The sequence below is a fragment of the Grammomys surdaster genome, unplaced genomic scaffold, assembly GCF_004785775.1.
Source record: "Grammomys surdaster isolate TR1022 unplaced genomic scaffold, NIH_TR_1.0 189, whole genome shotgun sequence".
Taxonomy (NCBI): domain Eukaryota; kingdom Metazoa; phylum Chordata; class Mammalia; order Rodentia; family Muridae; genus Grammomys; species Grammomys surdaster.
This window is the reverse complement of record NW_021604634.1, coordinates 871,266-897,792: the sequence shown is the minus strand read 5'-3', so window position 1 is coordinate 897,792 and position 26,527 is coordinate 871,266. Positions and strand designations below refer to the sequence as shown.

General features: G+C 37.7%; 1 protein-coding gene across 3 annotated transcripts in view; it reads left to right on the top strand.

Moving 5' to 3' along the window:
• Positions 1-26,527, top strand: part of Atp9b (ATPase phospholipid transporting 9B (putative)) — a 216,265-nt gene that overhangs the window by 21,815 nt on the left and 167,923 nt on the right. For all 3 annotated transcript variants that reach the window (XM_028768921.1, XM_028768920.1, XM_028768919.1), the window contains exons 3-4: positions 3,422-3,572; positions 6,209-6,322. In XM_028768921.1, the coding sequence (XP_028624754.1) occupies positions 3,422-3,572; positions 6,209-6,322 (265 nt within the window). The remainder of the gene's footprint in view (positions 1-3,421; positions 3,573-6,208; positions 6,323-26,527) is intronic.

Sequence of the window (26,527 nt, the reverse complement as noted above, 5' to 3'; positions counted from 1 at the left end):
TCTCTCTCTCTCTCTCTCTCTCTCTCTCTCTCTCTCTCTCTCTCTCTTTTAAGCTCTACAAGTCAGTAAGGGTCACACACAAGTTTTTTGCTAAGGCTTAGGGCTTCACATTGTAGCACAGGCTGGCCTGGAACTCACTATGTTGCACAGTCTGCTGCCTCAGCCTCCAAAGTGCTAGGATTACAGGTGTGACTCACCACACCCAGCTCTTATTTTCCTTTCAGTTTTATTTATTTTTAGTTTATGTGCATTGGTGTGTTGCCTGCATGTGTGTCTATGTAAGGTGTTAGATCCTCTGGAACTGGCATTACAGACAGTTATGAGCTGCCATGTGGGTGCTAGGAATTGAATCTGGGTCCTCTGGAAGAACATCCATTGCTCTTAACTGCTGGGCCAGCTCTCCAACCCTATTAGAGTATTTTTTTTTTTTAATATTGTTAAGGTTTATGCCTTTTTCTTTGAGCAGTGGGATCACCTAACTTCTTCTTCTGGTGAAATTTATGGTTGATATGAACAAGTAGGATTTGAGGAGGCTTCAGTCTGCACACCTCCAGCCTATTATCAGCATATTTGTTCAGTTCTATGGAGTAGTGTAGGACTTGGTACTTCCTCTCTAACACCTATTTAATTTTGTCTGTGCACAATGACATCATTAGCAATAACACATTTCCTAAATTTGCAATGTATTTTTTTAAATGCTTAGCTTTGTATATTTACTGTTTTAATTTAGGTCTGTCTTTGTATATTTATATATCAAATTAATTATTTGTAGCAGATGAACATTTTGTAATACAATGAATTCCTGAGGAATTCCTGTTGAATTTTGAAAGCAGAAAACAAGCGTTTTTATAAGTAGCTGTATTTACTTTGAGGTACCTGACCCATAGTTAGTTTGTCCTGTGGTGGTGATCTATAGGACTCACTATAATAATAGGAGCTTCTAGTCTCTTATATCCCATGGAAGCTAGCAGCTAGCTGAAGATCTGAGTTCTCAGTTTTTTTTTTCTTTTTTTCTTCTGATCAAATAACCAACCTTAGATGGTGACCCTTTTATTTTTGCTTTGGAGAATGGGTTTAGACATTTAACATTTTTATATATCACTTTGTATATGTTTCATATAATATAAAATTAATGTTGCAATACTGTATAACATTACATATGTATTTCTATTTTTTATATACTTGCCTAAACCTTAGTTTTCCTTAAAGAGAAGCAAGACTATTCTTTTGGAATTAAATGCAGGGTACTCTGTAATTCCACAATCCAAGTCATGAGAACTAATACAAAAAAGTTACCTGGGCTTGTTTCCTGCTTGATACAGATTTTACATTGCTGAGCGCAAAACTTCTGATTTAACAGATGTAGACAGGGCCCAAGAATGAGCTTGTCATAAACTCCTATGTGATGCTCACCTTCTAAACAGACAGAGTGAGAACTGGATCTGTCAAAGTCATTCCTTTTTTTTTTTTTTTTTAAATTTTTAAGATTTATTTATTTATTTTATGTATGTGAGTACACTGTTGCTGTCTTCAGACACACCAGAAGAGGGCATTTAATCTCATTATAGATGGTTGTGAGCCACCATGTGGTTGCTGGGATTTGAACTCAGGACCTCTGGAAGAGCAGTCAGTGCTCTTAACCGCTGAGCCATCTCTCCAGCCCAAAGTCATTCCTTCTTAAGCATAGTAAGAAGCTTTAACCATAGTAAATGCATTCAAAAGGTTTCTTTTCAGTACATATTCTTTCATGATAATGAAGCCTACAGAATTGTGCAAAGGCTTCATTATATTAAATACACTCACAGGGTTTCTTTCTTAGCGTTTCCATTGCCAAGGCAATTCTCATAAAAGCAAACCTTTAATTGAGGCTGGCTCACAGTTTAGAGGTTTAGTCCATTTTTATCATAGCAGGAAGCATGGCAGCATTTGGGTTGACATGATGCTGGAGAAGGAGCTGAGAGTTTTGCATTTTGATCAAAAAGGCAGCCAGGAAGAGACTGTCTTCCAGGGAGCTACTAGAAGGGTGTTTTCTGCACTGAGTGGAGCTTCAAAGCCCACTCCTAGAGTGATCTACTTCCTCCAACTAGGTCACATTTCTGAATAGAGCAACTCCCTGTGACAAGTATATTCAAACTCCCACATTCCACTTGCTGGCCCCCATAAGCTCGTTGAAGTACAGAATGTATGGGGACCATAGTTACACATAGCATAATGAAAAACACATGAGGTCCAACTTCAAAAGTCCCCATCTATAGCAGTCTCAAAAATGTTAAAAGTCCAAAGTTCAAAGTCTCTTCTGATATTCATCCAATCATGTAACAGTAATCCCCTTTCATGTCTTGTAGAACTTTAACAATGCTCTTCAATGTGATGGTCTTCCCAATTGTAACCTATAGCAGTGAGGTTCTGGTAGGTCTCCAGCATCACCTCTTCATAGAGACTTTTCTGGGAAGGATCCAGCAAATCCCACTCTTCCCCAGTGAAGGTCACATGGGCATCATAAATCATATGCAGTCGTAAATCACTGCATCCTAAAATATCTCATACTGGAAAAATTCAACAGGTAGGAAAAATGTCACATATCTGCAATCCAATGACTCTGAAGCCTCGGTTAGTATTGATGTCATAAACACATACCATCCATATCTCAACATCAGAGCTTATATGAGGTCCTCACACAGCACCCAACAGCAGCACTCAAAGCAGGACAGAAAGAATCACTGAAGCCTGCACAGCCAAAACAAACTGGCCGAGTTCTCAGTTTTAAATAATTAAAATTAATATGCCCGTCTGTGGCTACTGGATTGTGTATTGGATAGTGTCAGCATGGGGTCTTCTGGTAGCAGAGTTAGTGTTCAAGAATGGTGACTTTGCGAGGATACCACCAGAGACCTACAGAGTCAACTAACTTGGGCCTCTTGGGGCTCATAGAGCCTGGGCCAGCAGCCAGGGAATATACAGGTCTGGGCCTAGGCCCCCTAGATGTTTGTAGCAGATGTACAGCTTGGTCTTTATGTGAGTTCCCTAACAAGTGGACTGCATGATTGGGCCTCAGTGGGAGAGGATGTGCCTAGTTCTGCTGAGACTAGATGTCCCAGGTGGGATGGTACCGAAGGGGCCTCCCCTTTCTGTGAGGAAAAGGGAAGGGGGCTATATGGGAGGAGGGATTTATAAGGGTGGGACCGGGAGGAGAGGACTGAGAGGTTGCTATGATTGTGATATAAAGTGAATAAAAAATAAATTATTGGGAAAAAAGGATGGTTGCCTTTGTTCAAAGGCATAGGATCATGATAGGTTAGCATTAGACAGAAAGATTAATGTCCAAGGAATATAGACAAAATATTGATTTCTAAATATGTAGACTTAGTTTAGATCATTCAAAAAACATATGCAATATATGTATATCTTTTGTTTAATGCAGTTGCTGTGATTGGCTGATAAATGTTTGTCAAAGGAAGAAAGAACTAAAGGCTCGAACTGTATGGCTTGGATGTCCAGAGAAGTGTGAAGAAAAACATCCTAGGAATTCTATCAAAAATCAGAAATACAATGTATTTACCTTTATACCTGGGGTAAGATGATCACATCCTCAATGTCACTTGATGTCTCAACTTTTTGCCTTCTGAAGATAAATGTAGAAATTGCTTATTGATACCACTGTTTGGCAGTTTCACCCCTCCCCACTTCAAATACTTTGTTATTTGCTTGGCTCTGTCTTCTTAAGAAAATGCATAACTTTATAATTGTTTTCAGTTATTGATAAACATTTGTTTTATGAGAATATAAAAGTATAGAAATAGTAAAGAACAGGTAAACACAATTTAATCCTGGGGACACTTGAAATTTGGAGAGAAAATTGGAATAAATGTTAAAGTCTGCAATGAAAGTCTGCCAAAGGAAGTATATGATTTGTTCACAGTAACAAGATATGTCTCTGTATGTATTTATAGACACCTTTTTATATCAAGCTGTTAGTCTCATGCCTTGTTACATTGTTAACTCTTTAGTTACCAGTAATTGAGTATATTGTTAAATTTAAATACTGAAGCTTAAATATCTTATTAATTTTTGTTTCTAATACTTTTAATTATAAAACTGGATTTATCATGATTTTGCAACATTGGACTAATTTTTTTTGCTATCTATATATCATCTATTTTAATAAGTTCATGCTTCTTTATCAGTGTCAAGGTAGCTGATGTGGATTATATGTCTTTATTTTACAGGAATTTGTTTTCTTTCTAATCATTGATTCTTAGAAATTAACATGGCTGATCTGTAAAAAAAATTCAATCATGTCTTACAGTACTGTAACAAAAATGTTGGCAAAATTTAGCTGTTAGTTCTTACTCTATTTTCTAAGAAAAGCTCCTTATTATGTAGAATAAAAGTTGCCTAATCTTTTGTATTTAATAAAGTAATTATAATGAATTTCTTTTGGACCATAATGGTCCTCCAAACTCCAGGTCCCCAACCAGTCAGTAATAGGCTTGATCTTCATAATCAAAAGAACAATCTTATATTAGTACAATAAAATGTAAACTTTCAATCAGATAAATATTCTCATCTTTTTTTGAACAAAGCCACTGTTTCTCCTTAAGTTTAAATTCTTGAATACAAAGTGTCTAAGAATGATGCATTGTCCTAAAGATTACCAAGGTCATTGAGTATATCGTAAAGTATTGGACATAGTTAATGCCAGCAGTGTAACTCAACTTTGATGAGTATGAATTCCCACAGCCATTGGCTACATTCTGAGAATACCTGTTGATGGCTCTGCACAATGCCTGCTTACTATGTGCATGATTTCCTTCCTTATCAAGTCTCTGAAATTAGTCTTTTCATCTAAAACGTAGTATTTCAGAAACATTTAGTAATTACACAGTAGGAATTCTATGCCATTTTTAGCATAAATGGCAATTTCTGAATTGCTAATAGATATAATTTGTGCTGAGATTTTGTAGAAATTACTGAAGAAAAAGAGCTTTCTTTCCTGCTGAGATTAATTTATGAAATAATTCAAAACATTTTTAGACAGCAATTGAGCATGATTATGGATATAAACATATTGAGTGTAACTGTTTTTGTTACCCACAGAATTGTATGATGATGCAGGTACTTCAATATGTACAAACTAGTTCTAGCTCTTTAAGCCAACAGAAACCATTTAACCCGTTGATCTCTTGTTGAAATTGCCATGTCTTCCACCTAGCACAAGGAATGGCTTCCAAGGAGACTTTGATTTACAGTTTACAACTTTGCAAGCTTAACTGAAAGTAGACTGCCTTTTGAAATTTTTCTCTTCTTTTTTCTTTTTGATAGAGTCTCTTTATTAGTCCTGTTTGTCCTAGAACTTACTATGTAGACCAGGCTGGCCTTGAGATCCTCCTGGCTTTGCCTCCCCAGTACTGGGATTAAAGACGTGTACTGCTAGTGTTTGTTCTTAACTCTTAACTCCAATAGATTCTTTTTAAAATAATCTTTTCTTTTCCTTTCTTTTCTTTTCCTTTCTTTTCCTTTCTTTTCTTTTTTCTTATCTTTTCTTTCCTTCCCCCCTCTCTCTTTCTCTCTCTCTCTCCTTCCTTCCTTCCTTCTTTCCTTCCTTCTTTTCTTTTTTTTCAATGTTGTAATTAAACCTAGGGCCTCATGTATGCTGGCCCAGTGTTCTACCACTGAGCTGTTATCTTTAGCTGTTACCTTCTGGAGAAGACTCTATTTGAGTAAACAAGCAAACAAAACTTTCTAGTTTTAGCAATCTTAAAATTATTAAATGATGAAATTTATTTCATATTTAAAAATAATGTGAAAAATCAAGTACTAAAAGACACTAAAGAGTATATGTAGCCTGTTTTTTTCCCCCTGAAAACTGGTCTGTTGTTTACATAGTTTCTTGGTAGTGGGTTCTATTTTGAGAGCTAAATCAGTCAAGTATCATGTAGTCATACTTGTATCCATTGGTTTGTTTAATATATATTGGTAAAGCTTAGTGTCTGTGCTAAAAAGTACACTATTATATCTTATGTGTATGTGTATCTCTGTATATGCACACACACATATACATAATGTATATGTCAAAATTAATTTAGTCTGAATCATTTTTACTGATGGAAATGTATTTGCATGTTATGGTGAGTTTAATTGATTGAAGTGTTAATAAATTTTTCTTGAAAATTCTTGAGGTTGTACTAATTTCTCTATTCCTTTCTAGGTTTTGTATGAACAATTCAAGTTTTTCTTGAATCTCTATTTTCTGGTAGTGTCCTGCTCACAGTTTGTACCAGCATTGAAAATTGGCTACCTCTACACCTACTGGGCTCCTCTGGTAAAAATACCTCTATAGTTATGGTACATTTTTTAATACTTAGCATATAATTTTAATATTGAGGGTTTGGGATAAATCGGCTGTATTTAAACGTTTGTTAAAGAACATGCTGAGTTTAGTGACTTAACTCCCAAGTCCTATAGTAAGTGTGTTGTCAGTGCACCTGCCTCCAGAGCTATAGCTGTGTTATGTCCCTCCTGCCTGGGTCCTCTGCACCTGGACTAGGGCAGGAGTAGCCTCCTCCTGTTTTTTCCTGTGCCCTGTAGCTGCTGGGAGTGTTGTTGGTTGGCTCTGTTGAGTTACTCTCCTGTATCTCACCTGATGGTAAGTTCTAAGGTATTTGAATGCAGGGTAGTGTCTGTTTTTTTTTTTTCCCCCACTGTATAATGGTTTTTGAAAGGCTGATAATGGTATACCTCTTTTACATATATTCTGTCTTTGTAGTTTTATAATTTGTTGATTATTTTGGTTGCTCTTTTTTCTATTAGATCAGTGGTTTTCAACCTGTGGGTCATGACTCCTTGGGAGTCAAATAACCCTTTCATATGTGTCACCGAAGACCATTGGAAAACACAGATATTTACATTTTGATTCATAACAGTAGCAAAATTACAGTTATAAAGTAGCAACAAAAATAATCTGGCTGGGGGTCATCACAACATAAGGCATTTATATAAGGGTTGTAGCATAGGAAGATTGATAACCACTGGGTTAGATAACTAGAGCAGTTCAGCAGATACAATTATTCCTTCTTTGCACGTGCTCACATCCCCAGCGTGTGACCTTCACAATTGAAAGTCTGAGTGATCTGTTCTTGAGTTTGTCCATGCTGGCTTATGTATGTCCCTTTCCTAACCAGAGACTTTCCAGTGAGTGTCTCCAAAGGGACAGTGGGACCTTTGTTCCAGGTCAGGTTTAGTGCTCATCATTGGTAAAGTCATACTCAGGTGTTGTTAATGACTGCAGGCCACAAAGCCATGAGTAGGATAGACTTGAATCGTGCCAGTGACATTCCGTGATTGTATGGAATATAAACACAAAGTTCCTGAAGAAGTGAATTCATGTGTCACTTGATAGAAGTTAGGCTCACAGAGACATTGGCACTGATCTGGGAGCAAAAGTGACATATGGCACACCTCCACTGTAGCATGGCAGTCTGACTGAGCCACCATTCGCAGGGTTGTCAGTGTATGTGAAAGACCTTTAAAATGAGCTTACTGTTTTGAAGGATTTATTCTTTAGAGGTGTGGTGATTGGTAAGACAAAAGAATGCTTAGTATTATTTTTGAGTAAGTTTTAAAATAGAACTGTGAAGACTATGGAACTAGAAAGGAGCTCACAGAGGGGATAGAGATGTATTGAGGAATATGGGGAGACCAGTGGGACATGTAAGGCATGAGAGCAGAAAGGAAGCTATAGGGAGTGGGTAGAGGTGTACAGGGTAGGGGAGCAGCATAAAGGATGATAAGAGCCCAGGAGGAAAAGAAAAAGACAAATTTAGTTTGAAAAGGCTGTAATGAAACAAAACACTATATATGCTAACTAAAAATTTAAAGTGTGTGTAGGATCAATATACAGTTCTTTCGACTGGGTCCTTGTATCCAGCACTAGTTAGTATAGGCAATATTGATACAACAGTGAACAAAGCCTATGCTAATACAGCTTTAATTGTCAGGGAGAAGACAGCCTAGAAACAGATACATAGTGCTAGGCTTCTTAGTCATAGCTGAAAAGAAGAAATAAACAGAATAAAGGGTAGAGAAAGATAGGAGTAGGTTTAGGTAAATTTTGGTCAGGGAAGGTGTTTTGGAGGGCGTGGCAATTGAATGTCAAGATAGTTGACCTTGTACAGAGTAGGACAGGAGTTTCAGGCAGAAGGAACGGCAGTTGTGTGTGGGACTTGCTCCAGAGCACAAGGTTCTCCTGCAGCAGAGTGTAGGTGGGAGGATACAGTGACTGGAAAGGCTAAGAGGGGTAATGAGTTCCTCCCTCAAGGGCATGAGCATGTGGCTTACTATAGCAGAACACTATGGATAAGGAGACAGTATCTGAGGTTGGAGAGAACATCTGTGAATGGAACAGGGTGGGATTTTTCTCTGGATGAATGTGAATCAGTGTTCATGTTTACGCAGAAATTAGAAGAGTAGTTTCAGGTAAGTAACTGTGACGGTTGAATATTGATTGGCAACTTGATTGGATTGCTGTATTCCCTAGAGGTTAGGAAAGCACATATATTTGTAAGATAATTAGACTTAGATCATGGGGGCTCTGGTCTAGAGTTGCTTTGCTCTCTGCTGTGATGGACTGACACATGAGCTAAAATATAAAAACAAACATTTCTTTCCTTCAGTTGTCTCTCTCTGTATGTTCTTACAGAAGTGCAAAGAGAGGGAGTAGGTGACTGTATTCTTCCACCCTCTAAAGATATCTTTTGAACTGAATGTGTGGTTGTAATTTTCTGCATTTCTTAGTAACTTTTAGGACTAAGAAATTATCATTAAAATAGTATGCACTATTGTCTTGCATTCTTTAAAACTATTTTATGGAAGCTACCTTACTTTGCAGCATGTTTTTCTGGCTAAACATAGGCTTATGAAATTAGGCCATGTTTGCACATGTATATGTGTCAATTTCATCTTTCATTTCTCTATTTTTTTAAAATAAGATTATATCTTATTTGTCTATTCTCTTGATAGGTTGTTTCTAAATTTTGTGAGTAGAGATTGTTATAACTAATAATTTGTTTATTCATAACTCCTTATGTACATTTGGAAAACAATATGTATGCTACATACTTCCAAGGAGTTTATTTTAAATGTTTTATTGATTCATTTATTTTTGAGACAGTTCTCACTATGTAGGCCTATGTATCTGTAACTCATTATGTAGACTGGCCTTAAATTCACAGTGATCTACTTGCCTCTCTCTCCTAGTGCTAAGATTAAAGGTATACTACCATGTCGGGCTTATTTTTATTACTTTTTGATAAAGGCAGTATAACATTAAAGAAAATTTTACAACAATTAAGTATTTGCTAATACTAAAAGCAACTATATTTATGATTTTAATGTGTTTATTTCTCGCCTCCTTTTCTATAGTTTTGCTTACTGTTTAAATATTATTTGTAGTTTGGATTAAAATTTATTTTAACTTAAGTAATGATAGTCTGAGAATACAAATTCTTAAAAATCTGAAGCAAGGTATATATAGTCAGTCATATTTTGTTTTTGCGTTTTACTTTTATTAACAACTTTGGTTTCACTATTTTTTTAAACACTAATTTATTTTGTTGATAAGTTACACTTTGTATTCCTGGCTGGTCTGGGACTCCCTACATAGACCATGCTGGCCTCAACTCCGAGAGTGAGCTTCCTGCAGCTGTCTTCCAATGGGTTCCTCCAGGCTTTAAGAAAAAGGAAAGAACCTTTTATTTGGATACTTAATGATGAATTTTATTTGATATTTTCATAAAATTGGTTATTTTAGCTATGGTTGGAATGAATGTGTGTATTTGTACGTGTGTATGTGTGCACAGAACATATTGTACACCAAGGTAGCTTTCTTTGCTCTCATGTTTGTACCCATTTCTAATTCTGGTTTCATTTTAAGTCTGTTCGCTTGACCTTTTAAGGTATGGATTTGTTTTTGAAGTGCTTTGTAATTTTTTGGCATGTAAGTTTTAACATTAATTGTATTTAGATAAGTATTTTAATATGGAACCACTTTATTATTTATGTAAGGAGTAGTGAAAAGCTGTTTTTTTGTGTCACTTCTGATAGGTCTTTAATTCTGGTGTCATAGTTAGATCTGAGAACTGAGCTACTTTTATAGTGTTTTCTTTTGTTTCTTGGTTTTGCAATAGCAAAATTTATATCTGAGAGATAAGAAGGATGACTGCTCATGAATATTTGGGCTGCTTGCATGTATCTTATTTGATTTAGCAGCATTCTAAAAGAGTGAACACATGGGTTCATCTTCAAATCCAAGAAACAGATTTCTGTTATGTTGGCTTTGTAATACAAACTTACCAAAGACATTTAAAAAATAACTGTATGGGACTTATTACAGAATTATAAGATAGGTTCAGTAATTTTTATTATCAAATATTGTTATTATAATGAATTTACAAATGATGTCTTTACATCACACAGCTAGCTTAAGGAAGTCAGTCACCCAAACACATGCCCAGTTCCAAACTCTACATCTCAGTGAAATATAAAGAAAGAGTGGACATTTTAAAATCACGGAGATTTGCTTAAGGTTTTACATTTTAATGAGAATTTTAAGCACTTATTCATTGACCTAGGCCAAACAGTATATTCTTCAGTGACAGCTAAGGGGAATAGCTAGGGGATAAGAAGATAAAAAAGGTAAAAAAGCTTGGATCAGAAGGTCTTAACACAAGCTATGTCTTACGAAAAACAAGTTTATTAAGAATCATACACATACAATTTGCAAATAAAGAAAAATGGAACACAGAGAAAAGCTGTCATACAATGAGATGAAATTTGTAGGAAACTAATCAAGCAATGTTGTACAAAGGTTACACAGGCTATCTCAAGAACATTTGCAGACCTAGCATAGCTGTCTCAAGATTGATAACCAGAGCTCCTTAGGGTTGGAAGAGTTGGGGTCTCAGAATTTAGAGCCTTGGTTTTCCCAAAACTTTGACCCCAGTGCACTATTGATTCTCCTAAGTATATTCCTGGATTTAGAGAACAGTCTGTTCTTTCTCAATACCCAGGGCCTCAGGGAAAGCCTAGTGCTCAGCATCACTACAAAACAACCTCCTCCCCCCAGTCTATGACTAGAAAAACCATAAGCTTTATGACTTCTTGCACAATCCCTGTGTCCTTTGTCTCCATTCTGTTCATCCTCATCACCTGATTTTACCTCGTTTTTGTCTTTTTTCTAAGTGTTCTGCTCTACCCACACTTACATCTGTTCACATATGTACATTTATACATCATAGATTTGGATCTACATATCAGTGAGAACATTATTTTTTTCTGAATGTGGGTGACCTTGCTTAATACTATGCAAGTCTGTCAATTTTCTGTTAATTTCTTGGTTTCTTTTTTTTTTTTTTTTTTACAGCTGAATAACTATTTTTAAAATGTGCATCCTCTCTATTATTAGGGAACTGCTCTTAAAACTACTTTGAGATACTATTTCTTCTGACTCCTGAGAAGGGATGGTTATCATCAAGAAATTTGTCAACAGTGGTTGGTGAGGATGTAGGGAAATATACCCTTACTTTGGGTAGAAGTACAAATTAATGCATGCCACCATTGTGGAAATCATTTTGGAAGTTCCTAGAAAATGGTAAATAGAACTATCATGTGACCCAACTTATTTAACTCCTGAGCATATAGTCATAGAATTCCATAGCCTAGCATAGAGATATTTGGACATCCATGTTTATTGCTGTTTTATTTATGATAGCAATGAAATGGAACCAATCAAGGTGTTTGTCAATAGGTGAATGGATAATGAAAATATGGGACATAGAAAATGGAATAATAATCAGCTGTAAAACTTAATTAAGATTAAATCCACAGATATTTGTAGATACATTTATTAAAATAAAATTTAAAAATTTTAACCAGAAAACTTAATCTTTTTAAAAAACAATGTCCAAGGCACATTTTCTTTATACACATATTTATATTTTGAAATCTTTTCTCTGCTTGCCTTCAAGTTTGGTCACATTTCTCAGAAAATGATGTTAATTAGCATTTCTAGATGCTTCTTCTCTTAAAACCACTAAAACAAAACCATCTTATAGCTGATGCTCATAAAACTGAGAGCCTATTGTCCACTACTTTATTAAATAAATTACTTCGAGCGTAGTATATTCCCTCTTCTTTGTATCTAATTGTGAATTTTAAATTTTGTTTATAAGTATGGGTGTTTTGCCTGCATGTGTATCCATAGAGCAGAAAAGGGCATTGGATCCCCTTTTGCCATGTATGTGCTGTGAATCAAATCCATGTCCCCTGAAAGAGCAACTAGTGCTCTTAATTGCTTGATCCATCTCTCTCGTACCCCCAAACTGCAGTACTTTAAAACTAGTATTACTCTCATTGACGTTATTGATTAGCTTTATTGCTGAACCACTTTCTCTTGTGCTTTTCCATATGCCCAGAAACATAAAATGAAAATAAAGTGATTTTTTTTAACATTCTGAGTCAGAATAAAATTAATTTTAGTTAGTGAGGGGGACCAGATCTATACTTGGGGAAGTATTTGTATACATACGTTTATGTGTTGTATGTACTTGTGTGTATGTATGTGGAAACCAGAGGTCAGGTTTGGGTGTCTTTCTCCTCTGATTCTGGTCCTCATGGACTCTCTGGTGAGCAAAGTGTGTCTGTCATGGTCGACTTGGTTTCCTAGGAGTAGATACACAGGAATGCAATAGCTGGGCATATAGTAGATCTGTTTTAGATGCCCTTGTGCTGTGTTTGCAGTAGCTGGGCTTCTTATGTTAGCAGTGTATGAAGATCCCTTTTGTCCACATCTTTACCAGCATTTGTTTTTGGTTTTTTGTTCTCCCCTTTAATTGAGAGTAAATTTTTTTCCCTTACATAATGTTTCCTGATTACAGCTTCCTTTCCTTCTACACTCAGCTTTTTTCTACCTGCCCTCCCATCCAGATCCACCCACTTTCTGCCTCTCATTAGAAAACAAGCACGAGGAGATGGTGATGCACACCTTTAATCCCAACACTCAGGAGGCAGAGGCAGGAGAATCTTTGAGTTTGAGGCCAGCCTGGTCTACAGAGCAAGTTCTAGGACAGCCATGGTTACAAAGAGAAACCCTATTTCAAAAAACAAAAAATAAAGGAGGGAGGGAGACAGGAAGGAAAGAAAGCAGGCAGGCAGGCAGAAAGGAAACAGTTTCTATGGAATGGTAATAATATATGATAAGACAGAATAAAAACTAACATGCTAGTTTGGACCAAGCAAACAAACAAATAGAAGGGAAAGAGCCCAGGAGGAGGCACAAGAAAATGAGACTCACTTCTCCATATGCTTGGGAATCACATAGAAATAGTAACTGAAACTCTATAATTTGTAAGGTAAAAAGAAGAAAATATATGGGCACTTGGTATATATGTGTATTATATTATTACATCTATCTGTAAAATAATAGATAAAATTTAAACAAGAAGATCCCTGATATGACATTATGAGGAGAGAGGGAACCTCTAAAGATGCCCTTGAGTTCATTTTCCTTTGGCCATCTACTGCTGGGCATGCAGCAGGTTACCTGTAAGAATAGTTTGTTTCTCCAGTGAGACTCACTTGGAGGGAACTAAATTTTTATATGTAAACCATTATCAATTGGAGATAGATCTGGGTTAGGGATCAGGGCATGTGTCCACTTCTCCATTCAGCTCTAGAACCACACCTGGTGCAGGCCCAGTGGATGATGCTTCAGTGTGTGAGTTTAGATGTGCATTGTGCCTGTTCATATGGAGGCCCTTGTTTCCCTTTGGTGTCCTCCTCTGGCACTTACACTCTTTCTCCTTTTCTTCTTTGGTATTCCCTGAGTCCTGGTTTTTGGTCATCCAAGCAGTGTCAGATATGGGTTCCATCTTGTGGAGTGGGCCTCAAGACAAAGCAAAAATTAGTTGGTTACTCTCATAAACTTTGTGCCATCATTGTGCTAGCATACCTTGCAGACAGAACGCTATCATTGATTAAAGGGTTTGTAGCTGGATTGATGTTCATATTTCTCTTTTGGTAGCCTGCAGAGTACTTTCCTTTACCGAGCATACTAGCACACAGAGGAGAAGGCTCTGTAGGTAGGTACCAGCTTGACCTCTCCATGTCCAATGAGTTGTGTAGGCATTGTCTTCAGCAATAGGCACTTGGTATCAGGTTGTGTAAAGCAACCTATAATTTTGGCAACAGCCTGGGTTGTTTGGGAGGATTCCTAGGGGATTCATTTGGCTAACAACTCAGTTAGATGAAACCCAGTCTCTGTATTGAAAACTTCATGTAGTGACAAAGGATGTCCAGTTAGGACTCTGTCTCCCTCATTATTTGGTGATTTCATTTAGGTAGCCTGTGTATTTGTGTATATTTTAGGAAGCTTCTACTGTATTGTGTATCCATACTACTCCTCAAATGGCTCTTAATTTTAGCTGTATTCCACCCCTTGTTCTCCTCTTCTTTCCTCCTCTCTGCTCAATTATCCTGTTCTAGTCCCCCTCAGTCCCCCTTTCTGCCCATGTTTATTTTATTTCCCTTTTCTAGGGGGATCTGTGTCGCCCTTGACCCCAGTCCTTTACTTTATACCTAGCATCTGTGGTTCTATGGATGATAGCTTGGTTGTCATTGATTTAACAGCTCATATCCTCATGTAAGTGAATACATACATGGGTCTAGGGTACCTCACCTTTTTTTTTCCCCCCTTGTTTCATCCACTTACCTGCAAATTCCTTTTTTTCTCCCTTAAACAGCTGAGTAATATTCCATTGCGTGAATACCTCACTTTTTTTAATCCATTCGAATGTTGAGGGACATCTAGGTTGTTTCTAGATTCTGGCTATTATGAATAAAGCTGCTATGAACATAGTTGAGCAGATGTCTTTGTGACACTTGATTGTCACATCCTTTGCTGAAGCATCCTTTGAGTATCTGCCCAGTTGTGGTATAGCTTTATCTTTGGTCCATTCCCATTTTCCTGAGGAACTGCCACACTGATTTCCATGATTTCTATACCGGCTGTACAAGTTACACTCCCACCAGCAGTGAATGAGTGTTCCTCTTCCTCCACATCCTCTCCAGTGTGAGTTGTCACTTTCTTTTTTTTAAATCTTAACCATTCTGACAGGTGTAAGATGAAATCTCAAAGTAGTTTTGATTTGCGTTTCAAACCCTGATGGTGATGGGAGTTGAACATTTAAAGAAATGAGGACACTTAAAGAAGTGTTCTCAGCCATTGTGTTTCACTTGTTGAAAACTCTGTTTAGATCTATACCCCATATTTTAATTGGGTTATTTGTTTTCTTGATACCTAGTTTTTTAAGTTCTTTATTTATTTTGGATTTTAGTCCTCTACTGGACTTGGAGTTGGTAATTTTTTTTTCTCATTCTGTACCCTGCTGCTTTGTCTGCGTAACAGATTCTCTTGCTAGACAGCAGCTTTTCAATCTCATGAGGTCTCGTTTGCTACTTGTTCTTAGTGCCTGTGCTAACAGTGTCTGTTCAGAAAGCCCTTTCTGATGAGTTCCTCACTTTCTCTTCTAACAGGCTCAGTGCATCTGATTTTATGTTGAGGTCCTTGATCCATTTGGAGTTGGAATAAGTATGGATCTATTTGCATTCTGCTGTATGCACCTACCAGTTTGAGCAGCACCATATGTAGATGATACTGTCTTTTTTCCAGTGTGTATTTCTGGCTTCCTTATCAAAATCAGGTGTCCATAAGTGTGTGGATTATGTATATATCTTCAATTTGATTCTCTATAATTTTTTTGTGTGTATGCCAATACTATGGTGTTTTTTATTACTATAGATTGATAGTACAACTTGAAATCTGGGATAGTGATACCTCCAGCAGCTGTTTATTATTCAAGATTGTTTAACTGGTTTTTTTCCCCCTCTTTCTCTCTCTCTCTGTGTATTTCTATATGAAGCTGAAAATTATTCTCTCAAGATCTCTGGGGGGCTGGAGAGATGGCTCAGTGGCTAAGAGCACTAACTGCTCTTCCAGAGGTCCTGAGTTCAATTCCTAGCAACCACATGGTGGCTCACAACCATCTGTAATAAGATCTGATGCCCTCTTCTGGTGTGTCTGAAGACAGCTACAGCGTACTCATATAAATAAAATAAATAATATAAGAAAAAAGATCTCTGAAGAATTGTGTTGGGATTTTGGTAGGGATTGCATTGAATCTGCAGCTTTGATAGTGTGGCCTGTTTTACTATGTTAATCTTACTGATTTATGAGCATGGGAGATCTTTTCATCTTTTGTTATCTTTTCTAATTACTTTCTTCAGCATCTTGAAGTTTTTATCATACAAGTCTTTCACTTGCTTGGTTAGAGTTGCCTAGGATATTCTGTATTACTTGAGACTATTGTGAAAGGTGGTGGTTCTCCCATTTGTTTTTCTGTCCATTTGTCATTCGTGTGTAGGAGGGCTGTTGATTTTTGTGTGTTAATTTTGTAGCCTGCTAAGTTTGCTAAAAGTGTTTTTCGGCTGCAGCAGTTTCTTAGTAGAATTTTTAATATCACTTAAGTATCTTATCCTATCATCTACAAATAGAGATATGTTGACTTCTTTTCTAAACTTTATCGACTTGATTTCCTTGAGTTCTCTTACTGCTCTAGCTAAGACTTCATGGAAGGACTGTATTGAATAGATGCGGAGAGAGTGAACAACCTTGTGTTGTTTTTTTACTTTAGTGGAATTGCTTTGAGTTTCTCTCCATTTAACTTGGTGTTGGCTATGGGCTTGCTAGAAACTGCTTTTATTATGTTTAGGTATGCCCTTTATATCCCTAATCTCTTCAGGACTTGTGTCATGAAGGGGTGTTGGATCTTGTCAAAGGTCTTTTTGGCTAATGAGATGATTATTTGTTTTTGTTTTCAGTTTATTTATATGGTGGATTAGATTTATCAATTTATAAATGTTGAACCATTTCTGCATCTCTGAGATGAATCCTAGTTGATCATGGTGATGATCTTTGTGGTGGTTTGGTTTGCAAGTATTTTACTGAGAATTTTTTGCATCTATGTTCATAATGGAAATTAGTATGTAAATCTTTTTCTTTGTTGGATCTTTATGTGATTTGGGTATCAGGACATCTGTGGCTTAGTAAAAAGAATTGGGCAATGTTTCTATTTTGTGGAGTAATTTGAGGAGTATTGGTGTTAACTCATATGATAGAAATCTGTGCTAAAACCATTTGGCTTTTTTTTGTTGTTGTTGTTGTTAGGAAACTTTTAATGACTGCTTCTATTTCACTAAGTGTTATAGGTCTGTTTAAGTGTTTATAACTGAACTTGATTTAACTTTGGTGTTATCTATTGAAAAAATTATCCATTTCTTTTAGACTTTCCAATTTGGTTGAGTGCAAGTATGTATGATTCTCTGGATTTCCTAGGTTTCTGTTGCTATGTTCCTCTTTTCTAGTTTTGTTAATTTGGATATTCTCTCTGTTTAATTTGGATAAGGGTTTGTCAGTCTTACTGTTTCATTGATTCTTTGTTTCTCATTTTTTATTTGTATCTTTTTTATGGATTTTGTTCCCATGTTTGATTATTTCTGCTGTCTTCTATTTCGGGGTGTGATTGATTTCTTCTTTTTGTTCTAGAGAGTTCATGTGTTGTTTAGTTGCTAGTATGAGATTGCTCCTTCTTCTTCTTCTTTTTTTTTTTTTTTGGAGGCATTTAGTGCTATGTGCTTGCCTGCTAGAACTTCCTTCTTTGTGTCCCATAAATTTGGGTATGATCTGTAATTTCATTCAATTCCAGAAAATCTTTCTTTCTTCATCCATTTTTTCATCCATTAGTTGTTCATTTTTTCTTGAATTTGTAAGCTTTCTATTTTTTTCTGTTTTTGTTGAAATCCATTTTTTTCCCAGTAATTTATTTACTTTATGTACCTGTGCCCCATCCCCCTTCCCAGCTCCTCCTTCTCCACTCTTCTTTTTTCTCTGAGGAGGAAACACCTCCCCTCCCCCACCATTAACCCACCCTAGCCACTGCAGGACTAGGTTCATCCTCTCCCACTGAGGCCAGACAAAGTAGCCCAGTTAGGAGAACAGGATTCACAGGCAGGCAACAGAGTCAGGAACAGCCCTGGCTTCCAATTGTTGGGGGACTCAAGTGAAGCTAAGCTGTTCATCTGCTATATATGTACAGGGAGGCCTAGGTATAGCTCATGTATGCTCTTTGGTTGGTAGTACAGTCTCTGAGAGCCCCCAAAGGTCCATGTTAATTGATTCTGCTGGTCTTCTTGTGGAGTCCCTATTCCCTCTGGAACGCTTGATTCTTCCCCCAATTCTTTCACAAGACTCCTTGAGCTCTGTCTAATGTTTGGCTGCTGGTCTCTGCATCTGTTTTCATCAGCTGCTGGCTAGAGCTCTCAGAGCATAGTTATTCGAGGCTCCTGTCTGCATACTAAATACTTGAGTATCATTAATAATTGGTTCTTGCCCATGAGATGGGTCTCAAGTTGGGCCAGTCATTGGTTGGCCATTCCCTCAGTCTGTTTCATTTTCGTCTCTGCACTTCTTGTAGGCAGGACAAATTTTATGTCAAAGGTTTTGTGAGTGGGTTGGTTTCCTTGGCTACAGGTGGTAGCCATTTCAGATTCCATATCCCCTCACTTCTAGGAGCCTCAGCTAGGGTCACTCCCATAGACTCCCTGGAGACTCCCCCATCCCAGGTCTCTGTCAAGTCCTAAAGACCGCCCACCCCTCCACTGATTTCCATTCATTCCCCTGGCCCTCTCTCCCTAGCTTTCCTAATACCTCCGCATCTCCTCTCCCACCCGGTTTTAGTTTTAATCCATGGTGGTCACATAGGGTGTATGATGCTTTTAGTTTTCCTTCATCTGTTGAGACTTGCTGCTTTGTGTCTGAGATGTGGTCAATTCTAGAGGTGCTGAGAAGAAGGTATATTGTTTTGTGTTTGGATAAAACATCCTATAGACAATTTTTAGGACCATTAGGGTTATAACGTTTGTTAGCTCCAGCATTTCTCTGTCTAGTTTTTGTCTGGATGGCCTGTTTATTGTAAGGGTATCGATGTCTCCTACTATCAGTATGTGCAGGTCAATATGTGATTTATTCTTTGCTTATGAACTTAAGTGCATACATTTTTAGAATTGCAGTGTCCTCTTAGATTTTTTTCCCTTAGTGAGTATTTAGTGTTCTTTTTTCTTCTGATTAGTGTTGAAGTCTATTTTTTCTGATGGCTATACCTGCTTGGAGTATCTTTTTCAATCCTTTTACCGTGAAGTGATGTCTGTCCTTGATGATGTGTTTCTTAGATGCAGCAGAAGGATGAATCCTGTTTTTGCATCCATTCTGTTTGTTGAGGAATTGAGAACATAGACATGGAGGGATATCAATGAACAGTCTTTGTTGGTTCCTTTTGTTGTTGTTGTGGTGTGGTGTGTATGTTTCCCCCCTTGATTTGCTTCTCTGGGATTATTTATTCCTTGTTTTTTGTTGGGTGTGATTCACCTCTTTAGGTTGGAATTTTCTTTCTAATGCCTAATGTACGGCTAGGTTTGTGACACTTAATTTGGGTTTTTATCACAGAATGTCTTATTTTCTCCATCTAATGTGATTGAAAGTTTTGCTGGATATAGTCTGGACTGCTATTTGTGGTCTCTGAGTCTGTAGAACATTTCCAGGCCCTTCTGGCTTTTAAGGTCTTGATGGAGAAGTCAGTTGTTATTCTAATTGGTCTGTCTTTATATTTTGTTTGTTTTTTCCTCTTTCCGTTTTTAATATTCTTTCTTTGTTTCATACATTTAATGTTTTGATTGTTATGTACTAAGGGGAATTATTTTTTTCTTCTGTGATTTTCTTAAAAAATATTTTCTGAGCCGGGCGGTGGTGGCACACGCCTTTAATCCCAGCACTTGGGAGGCAGAGGCAGGCGGATTTCTGAGTTCGAGGCCAGCCTGGTCTACAGAGTGAGTTCCAGGACAGCCAGGGCTATACAGAGAAACCCTGTCTCGAAAAACCAAAAAAAAAAAAATAAATAAAAAAAAATATTTTCTGTGCCTTTAACCTGGGTTTCTTTTTCTTCTATTTCCATTATTCTTATATTTGGTTCTTTCATAATGCCAGGATGTTTTTGTAGATTTAGCATTTTTCTTTGATTGAGGTATATCTATTTTTTCTACTCTGTTTTCAGTACCCAAGATTATCTTTTCCATCTCTTGTATTCCATTGGTGAGGTTTACCTGCAAGGTTCCTATTTGAGTTTGTGAAGTTTTCATTTCCAGATTTGCCTCAGTTTGTTTTTTTTTCTTTATTCAATTTCCAATTCCAGGTCTTGAAGAAATACAATTTTAGTTTGCATAGATTTCTTAAAGTCATTTATTTGTTTCTTTTTTAAGGAGTTCTATCATATTTATAAATGCTATTTTTCAGGCCTTGTCTTGTGCTTTAGAATCTTGCAATGCCCAGGGCCTATTGTGATAGGGTTGCTAGACTCTTATGGAGGCATATTGTTAGTTTCTCAATGTTTTCACATTGATGTTTAGACATCTGGGTTTGGAAATGATTATACTTCCTAGGTGTTGATAGCTGATTTTGTCTTTGTTGGGTAGATGTTTGTTCCTTGGGTTTTGTTGCCCTTTCTGGTTCTTCGGTGAGTGTTTTGCCTGTGTGTTGCCTGATAGATAATTCTTTTGGGATCCTGATAGGTGTGACCACTGGGAGTTCCCAGTAAAATGTCTTCCCAGACAGTGAGGCCTGACAGTTAGGAATGGGAACGTTCTGATTGCTGGGATACCAAGGGAGTACACAGGAGGAAAGCAGGGTGTCTGCTTAGTCCCCAGCAATGGGGACAGAGAGTGATGAGAGGTTACATATATAGTCTTCTACAGAGCTGAGGATGAGATTAGGGGCTTGGTTTGGATTCATGGAGTGAGAGGCTTGCCATCTGCAGTTAGCTTTCCTGCTTCCTGGGCTGGAGTCTGTTGTCTTCTTCATGACTGACATTCTGACTAGGATTAGGTGGGATTTCAGTCTAGGTTTAATTTGCATTTCTCTGGTGGCTAGTGAGGTTGATCATTTCTTAATATGCTTCTTGGCCATTTGTATTTCGTTTTTGAGACCTGTTTTTCTCTTATTAGCCCATTTATCATTTGGGTTTTTGACTTTTTGTTTTGTTTCTTTTCTTTGTATATTTTGAAGTTATTGTATTTCTTCCATATAAAATACTTTTTTTTTTGTCAAGCAGATCATCACTGTGTATGAGAAATCAGCTTAAGAAGTATCATCTTCTTTTTTTTTCCTCAGTCTTTTTTTTTCTTTTATATTGTGTGTATGTGAGCATGAACTGGAGTTACAGGGGGCTATAAGACCCTATGTGAGAATTGAACCTTGGTTCTGGAATACTAATCTGTGGTCTTAACTCCTGAGTCCTTTCCCCAGCCTCTGATTCTTTTCTTTAGATTATATTTCTTATGAAATTTAATTGATTAAGCCTTCCATTCATTTGGATCTTTTCCACCTTTTTATATTTGAAAGTTTAAATTTATACAATGAGAACTAACAAAAGATGAAAGGTATCAAGATCAAAATAAAAATGAAATTCACAGGAAATTGTTAGATATGTAGAAATTTGAAAAAAAAAAAAAGGATACCACAATATTTTCAGTAGAATTACTAATCAAGAGGAAATACACCTGGACATGAGTTTAAGTTATTTCTAAGGGAACATAGTTTAAAATATTTTCATATTTTGATCAGATGCTAATAGAATCAATCAGGACATTTTAGGTTTTAAGTATAGCATAGAGAACATTTACTGTGATTTAATTATAGGGTAATTTTCTGTTGAAAGTAATTTTTCCCTTTCACAGGCCCCTTTTCTAGCTTTCTGGCATTTACCCTCCCTCACTCCCACATAGTTTCACTTATATAAAAACTGTAAAGCTCAGCTACACACATGAGAGAGAACACATGCTTTTTGTCTTTCTAAGCCTGGTTTACTTCACTTAATGTAATGTTTTCAAGTTCTATGAATTATCCTGCAAGTTACATAATTTTATTTTTCTCTGGCTGAACAAAATGCACTGTGTATGTGTGTACCACAGTTTTCTTGTGCATATCTGTTGATGGACATCTAGGCTAGATCCATTTTCTGGCTATTTTGAAAAGAGCAGTGTTCAACATAGATATGGAGGTGTCTATTTTGGATACAGGACCTTTGGAAGATGCTTGGGAGTTGTGTAACTGGTCTTTATTGAAGTCATGTTTCTAGCTTTCTGAGAAACCCCCAAACTGATTTCTGCATGGCTTTACAGTTTATATCTCCAGCAGTGGTGAGTATGTATTCCTTCCTCACACCCTCTCCAGCATCTGTTGCCATCTTTGTTCTGGGGTAGCTATTCTGACTGGGATGAGATAGAATATCAGAGTAGTTTTAACTAGTATTTTTCTGATGTATGAAGATGTTGAATATTTTAAAACTATATATTGGCTATTTTAGTTTCTTCTTTTGAGACCTCTCTGTTTAGCTCATTCTATTTTTTTTTATTGGATGTTTTATTTACATTTCATATGTTGTCCCCTTACCCCATCCCCCACCCACCCAGGAACCCCCTATCCCCTTACCCCTCCTCCTTCTTCTCTGTGGATGTAACCCCTACCTACCCCCCCACTCCCACTTTCCCACCCTCAAAATTCCCACCCCCTGGGGCGTCCAGGCTTCATGAGGTCAAGGATCTCATCTTCCACCTATGCCCAGCAGGGCCCTCCACTCTTATGTATTCAGCTGAAGCCCTGGATCCCTCCCTAAGTGCTCCCATGCTGGTGGTTTAGACCCTGGGAGCTGTGGTTGGTTGGTATTGTTGCTTTCCTCATGGTGCCACAAACCCTTTCAGCTCCTTCAGTCCTCACTCTAACTCCTCCATTGAGAACCCCATGATCAGTTCAATGGCTAATTGTGAGCATCTGCCTCTGAATATGTCAGACTCTTGAAGACCTCTGAGGAGACATCCATATCAGGCTCTTATCAGCATGCACTTCCTGACTTCCACATCAGCATCTACCTTTGGTGACTGCACATGGGATGGATACTCAGGTGGGAAGGTCTTCAAATGGCCCCTCCTTCAGTTTCTGTCCCTCACCTTGTCTCCATATTTGCTCCCTTGAGTATTTTATTGCTCCTTCTAAGAAGAACTGAATCACCCCCACTTTGTCTTCCTTTTTTATGAGCTTCATGTGGTCTGTGAGTTGCATCTTGGGCATTTCAAGGTTCTGGGCTAATATCCAATAATCAGTGAGTGAATACCATGTGTGTTCTTTTGTGATTGGCTTACTTCACTCAGGATGATGATTTCTAGTTCCATCCATTTACCTAGGAAACTCTCGAATTCATTGTTTTTAATAGCTGAGTAATACTCCATTGTGTAAATATACCACATTTTTTGAATCCATTCCTCAGTTGAAGGACATCTGGGTTCTTTCCAGCTCCTGGCTATTATAAATAAGGCTGCTATGAACATAGTTGAGCATATGTCCTTGTTATATGTTCGAGCATCTTCTGGGTATATGCCTAGGAGTGGTATAGCTGGATCCTCAGGTAATGCTATGTCCAATTTTCTGAGGAACCGCCACACTGATTTCTAAAGTGGTTGCACCATCTTGCAGTCCCACCAACAATGGAGGAGTGTTCCTCTTTCTCCACACCCTCACCAGCATCTACTATCACCTGAGTTTTTAATCTTAGCCATTCTGACTGGTGTAAGATGGAATCTCAGGGTTGTTTTGATTTGCATTTCCCTGATGACTAAGTTTTCTGAGTTCTTCCTGTATTGTCATCAATAAGAAACACTCCCCTACCCCTGCCATCTGTAGGTGCCTTTTTCATGTGATTAGCAGTTTATTTTGCTGTACAGAAGCATTTTAATTTCAGGAGGTCCCATTTGTTAATATTTGGCCTTATTTCCTACTACTGGAGTCCTATGAACTTCTTGCCTGTGTCTATATCTTGAAGTATTTTCCCTATTTTTTCCTGTAGTACTTTCAGAGATTCGGATTGAATGTTAAAGTTTTTTGATCCATTTGAAGTTGATTTTTGGCAGAGCAAAAGATACAGGTCTACATTCAGTCTTCCACACGTCTATGTCCAGTTTTCCAGTGAGACTTTTTGGCATCTTTGTTGAAGATCACTTAGCTGTAGCTGCATAAATTTATGTCTGGGATGTCTGTTCCCTTGATCTGTATGTCTGTCTTTTGCCAGCAATATGATGTTCTTATCACTATGTCTCTGTAGTACAACTTTAAATCAGGTGTAGTAATATCTTCGTTTTATTGGTGTGTGTGTGTGTGTGTGTGTGTGTGTGTGTGTGTGTGTTGTATGCTTGAGTCCATGTGTCATGTGTATGCATGGAGGCCAGAGGAGAATAGTGTCTGTGTTTAGTGCTGTTGCCTTGAGACAGAGTCCCTGAACCAGGTGCATGTCTTTTCCATGAGGGTGGTCAGCCAGCATGCTTACAGAATGTGCCTATTTCTGCTCCTCAGTGCTGGGGTTCTAGGGACCTATAGCCATGCCTGACATTTTACATAGACGCTGGGGGTTTAAACCCAGGTCCTCATGCTTGCAGAGGCAGTGCTGGTACCTACTGAGCTACCTCTACCCAATGAACCGTTGCTCAGGCCGTGTTTAGCTATGAGATGTATTTTTGTGCTTCCAAGCGAATTTTCAGATTATTTTTCTCTTGTCTGTGGAGAGTAATGTTGATTGCACTGAATCTGTAGATTGCTTTTGGTGAGATGATCATTTTTACAAAATCAATTCTCCCAAATCAGTCAGATTTTAAAACTCATTTTTTGTGAGTGACCACATTGGAGGTGTTAGTGAAAAATGCACTAGCAACCCTACCATTCAGACATACCAATATTAATACGTTGTTAGTGAGGGACATGAGCTTATTCTTGTTCTTTTTGATTTCAAATATCTTTGTACGTTAAAAGTAAAGGGTACATAGATCAGGTTTATCTATGACATTTACCAGAGGTAACTCATTTAAAGTACTCGGAGAATTGGAGAATTGTGTGACACATGATAAGCCCTCAAAGAAAAGCTGATCCTATCATGGCATGTGATCCTCATTGCCTTCTTTGTAAGAAAGACTACAGGTGAAAGGGGTTGGGGGAAAGAGCAACAGGCAGGGCATTGTCACCTAGCTGGTACCAGGCTTGCTGGCAAGTTCATGCTGCTGTTTCAGGGTGACATTATTTCCTAATAGCTGTTGAGTGTGTGTTTTAGGCTTTCATAGAAAACAGTACCAAAGCCTGCATTTCTGCCTGGTCTCACTACACAGTGGGAAAGAGGGAAGACCCAGCTACTACTCTGTTGACTTGGTTCTCGAGCTCTCCCATCCTTGGTTAGTCTCATGATCAACCAAGGACTCAGAACAGACTGTTAATGTAGCGGCCTATTGATTGGAGACTCTGGGAGTCAAGAAGGACACAGTGACATCTGCTCATGTTCTTGCAGTGTCTTTCCTGCCCAGGACAGGCAGGCCAGGAGATGTTTTAGGGCTCCATGGCCAGCTGCATTGGTAGATGGGATAGTATTGATGCTCTTGGGTCTTCCTGATCCAGCCCATATGTTACTCAGTTCACCCTTCTTTTGTAACTGTGTTATGAAGCACAGTTCCAGCATTCCTTGCCTATGACAGGTTTACTTTCCTCCTGTAAGTGTTTGATTTTTGTTTTCAGAAACTGGTGCCTACCCCTCCTAATTCCACTCCTTTAGCAATCCTCCATTAGAAGCCCAGGCTCTTTCTCACTGACTTCAGTTTTTAGAAGCACTGGGAAGTAGGAAGTTTTGTTTTTCTTACAGTTTATAATTATGATTCACTTGCTAAAATTAGAGTAAATTTTGTTATCTTTAAGACAGAGGTTTAGAAATATGAAAGTTAAAGTCACCTGGGGAATTCAGAAAAATATACATGCTGGGAACTTCCTCTGTGGAGATCAAAAGTAGCAGTATGCACTTCAGGTAGTATCTGAGCAAGTCCATCATGCAAAATCATTTCAGGTGATTTTGATGTGCCCTGATCTTTTAAAATATTGTCTACAGTGTGTAGATATGTGCTTCTATCCTGATGCCTTTCAGAGCAAGCCAACTGTGAGTAGAACTTTAAGAAATCACCTGTACATCATGAACTGTAGTCACTATCACAGATATATGATAGTGAATATTGTCCTACCTGGGAATAGCTGCACAGAAATGCATTCTCTGGAGTCAGAGGTGTGTACATTTCATGTTATACAGATGTAATGGTGACTGAGCATAGATGTCCTTGCACCATCCATAATGTGCTTAAACAATACTGGTATGTGTTTACTACTGGTGTCATTGAATTAAAGAAATTCATTTTCATATATACTGGGATTTGTGATTCTTTCCTCTTTAGGATACTGTTCTAGATAGATAGATAGATAGATAGATAGATAGATAGATAGATAGATAGATAGATA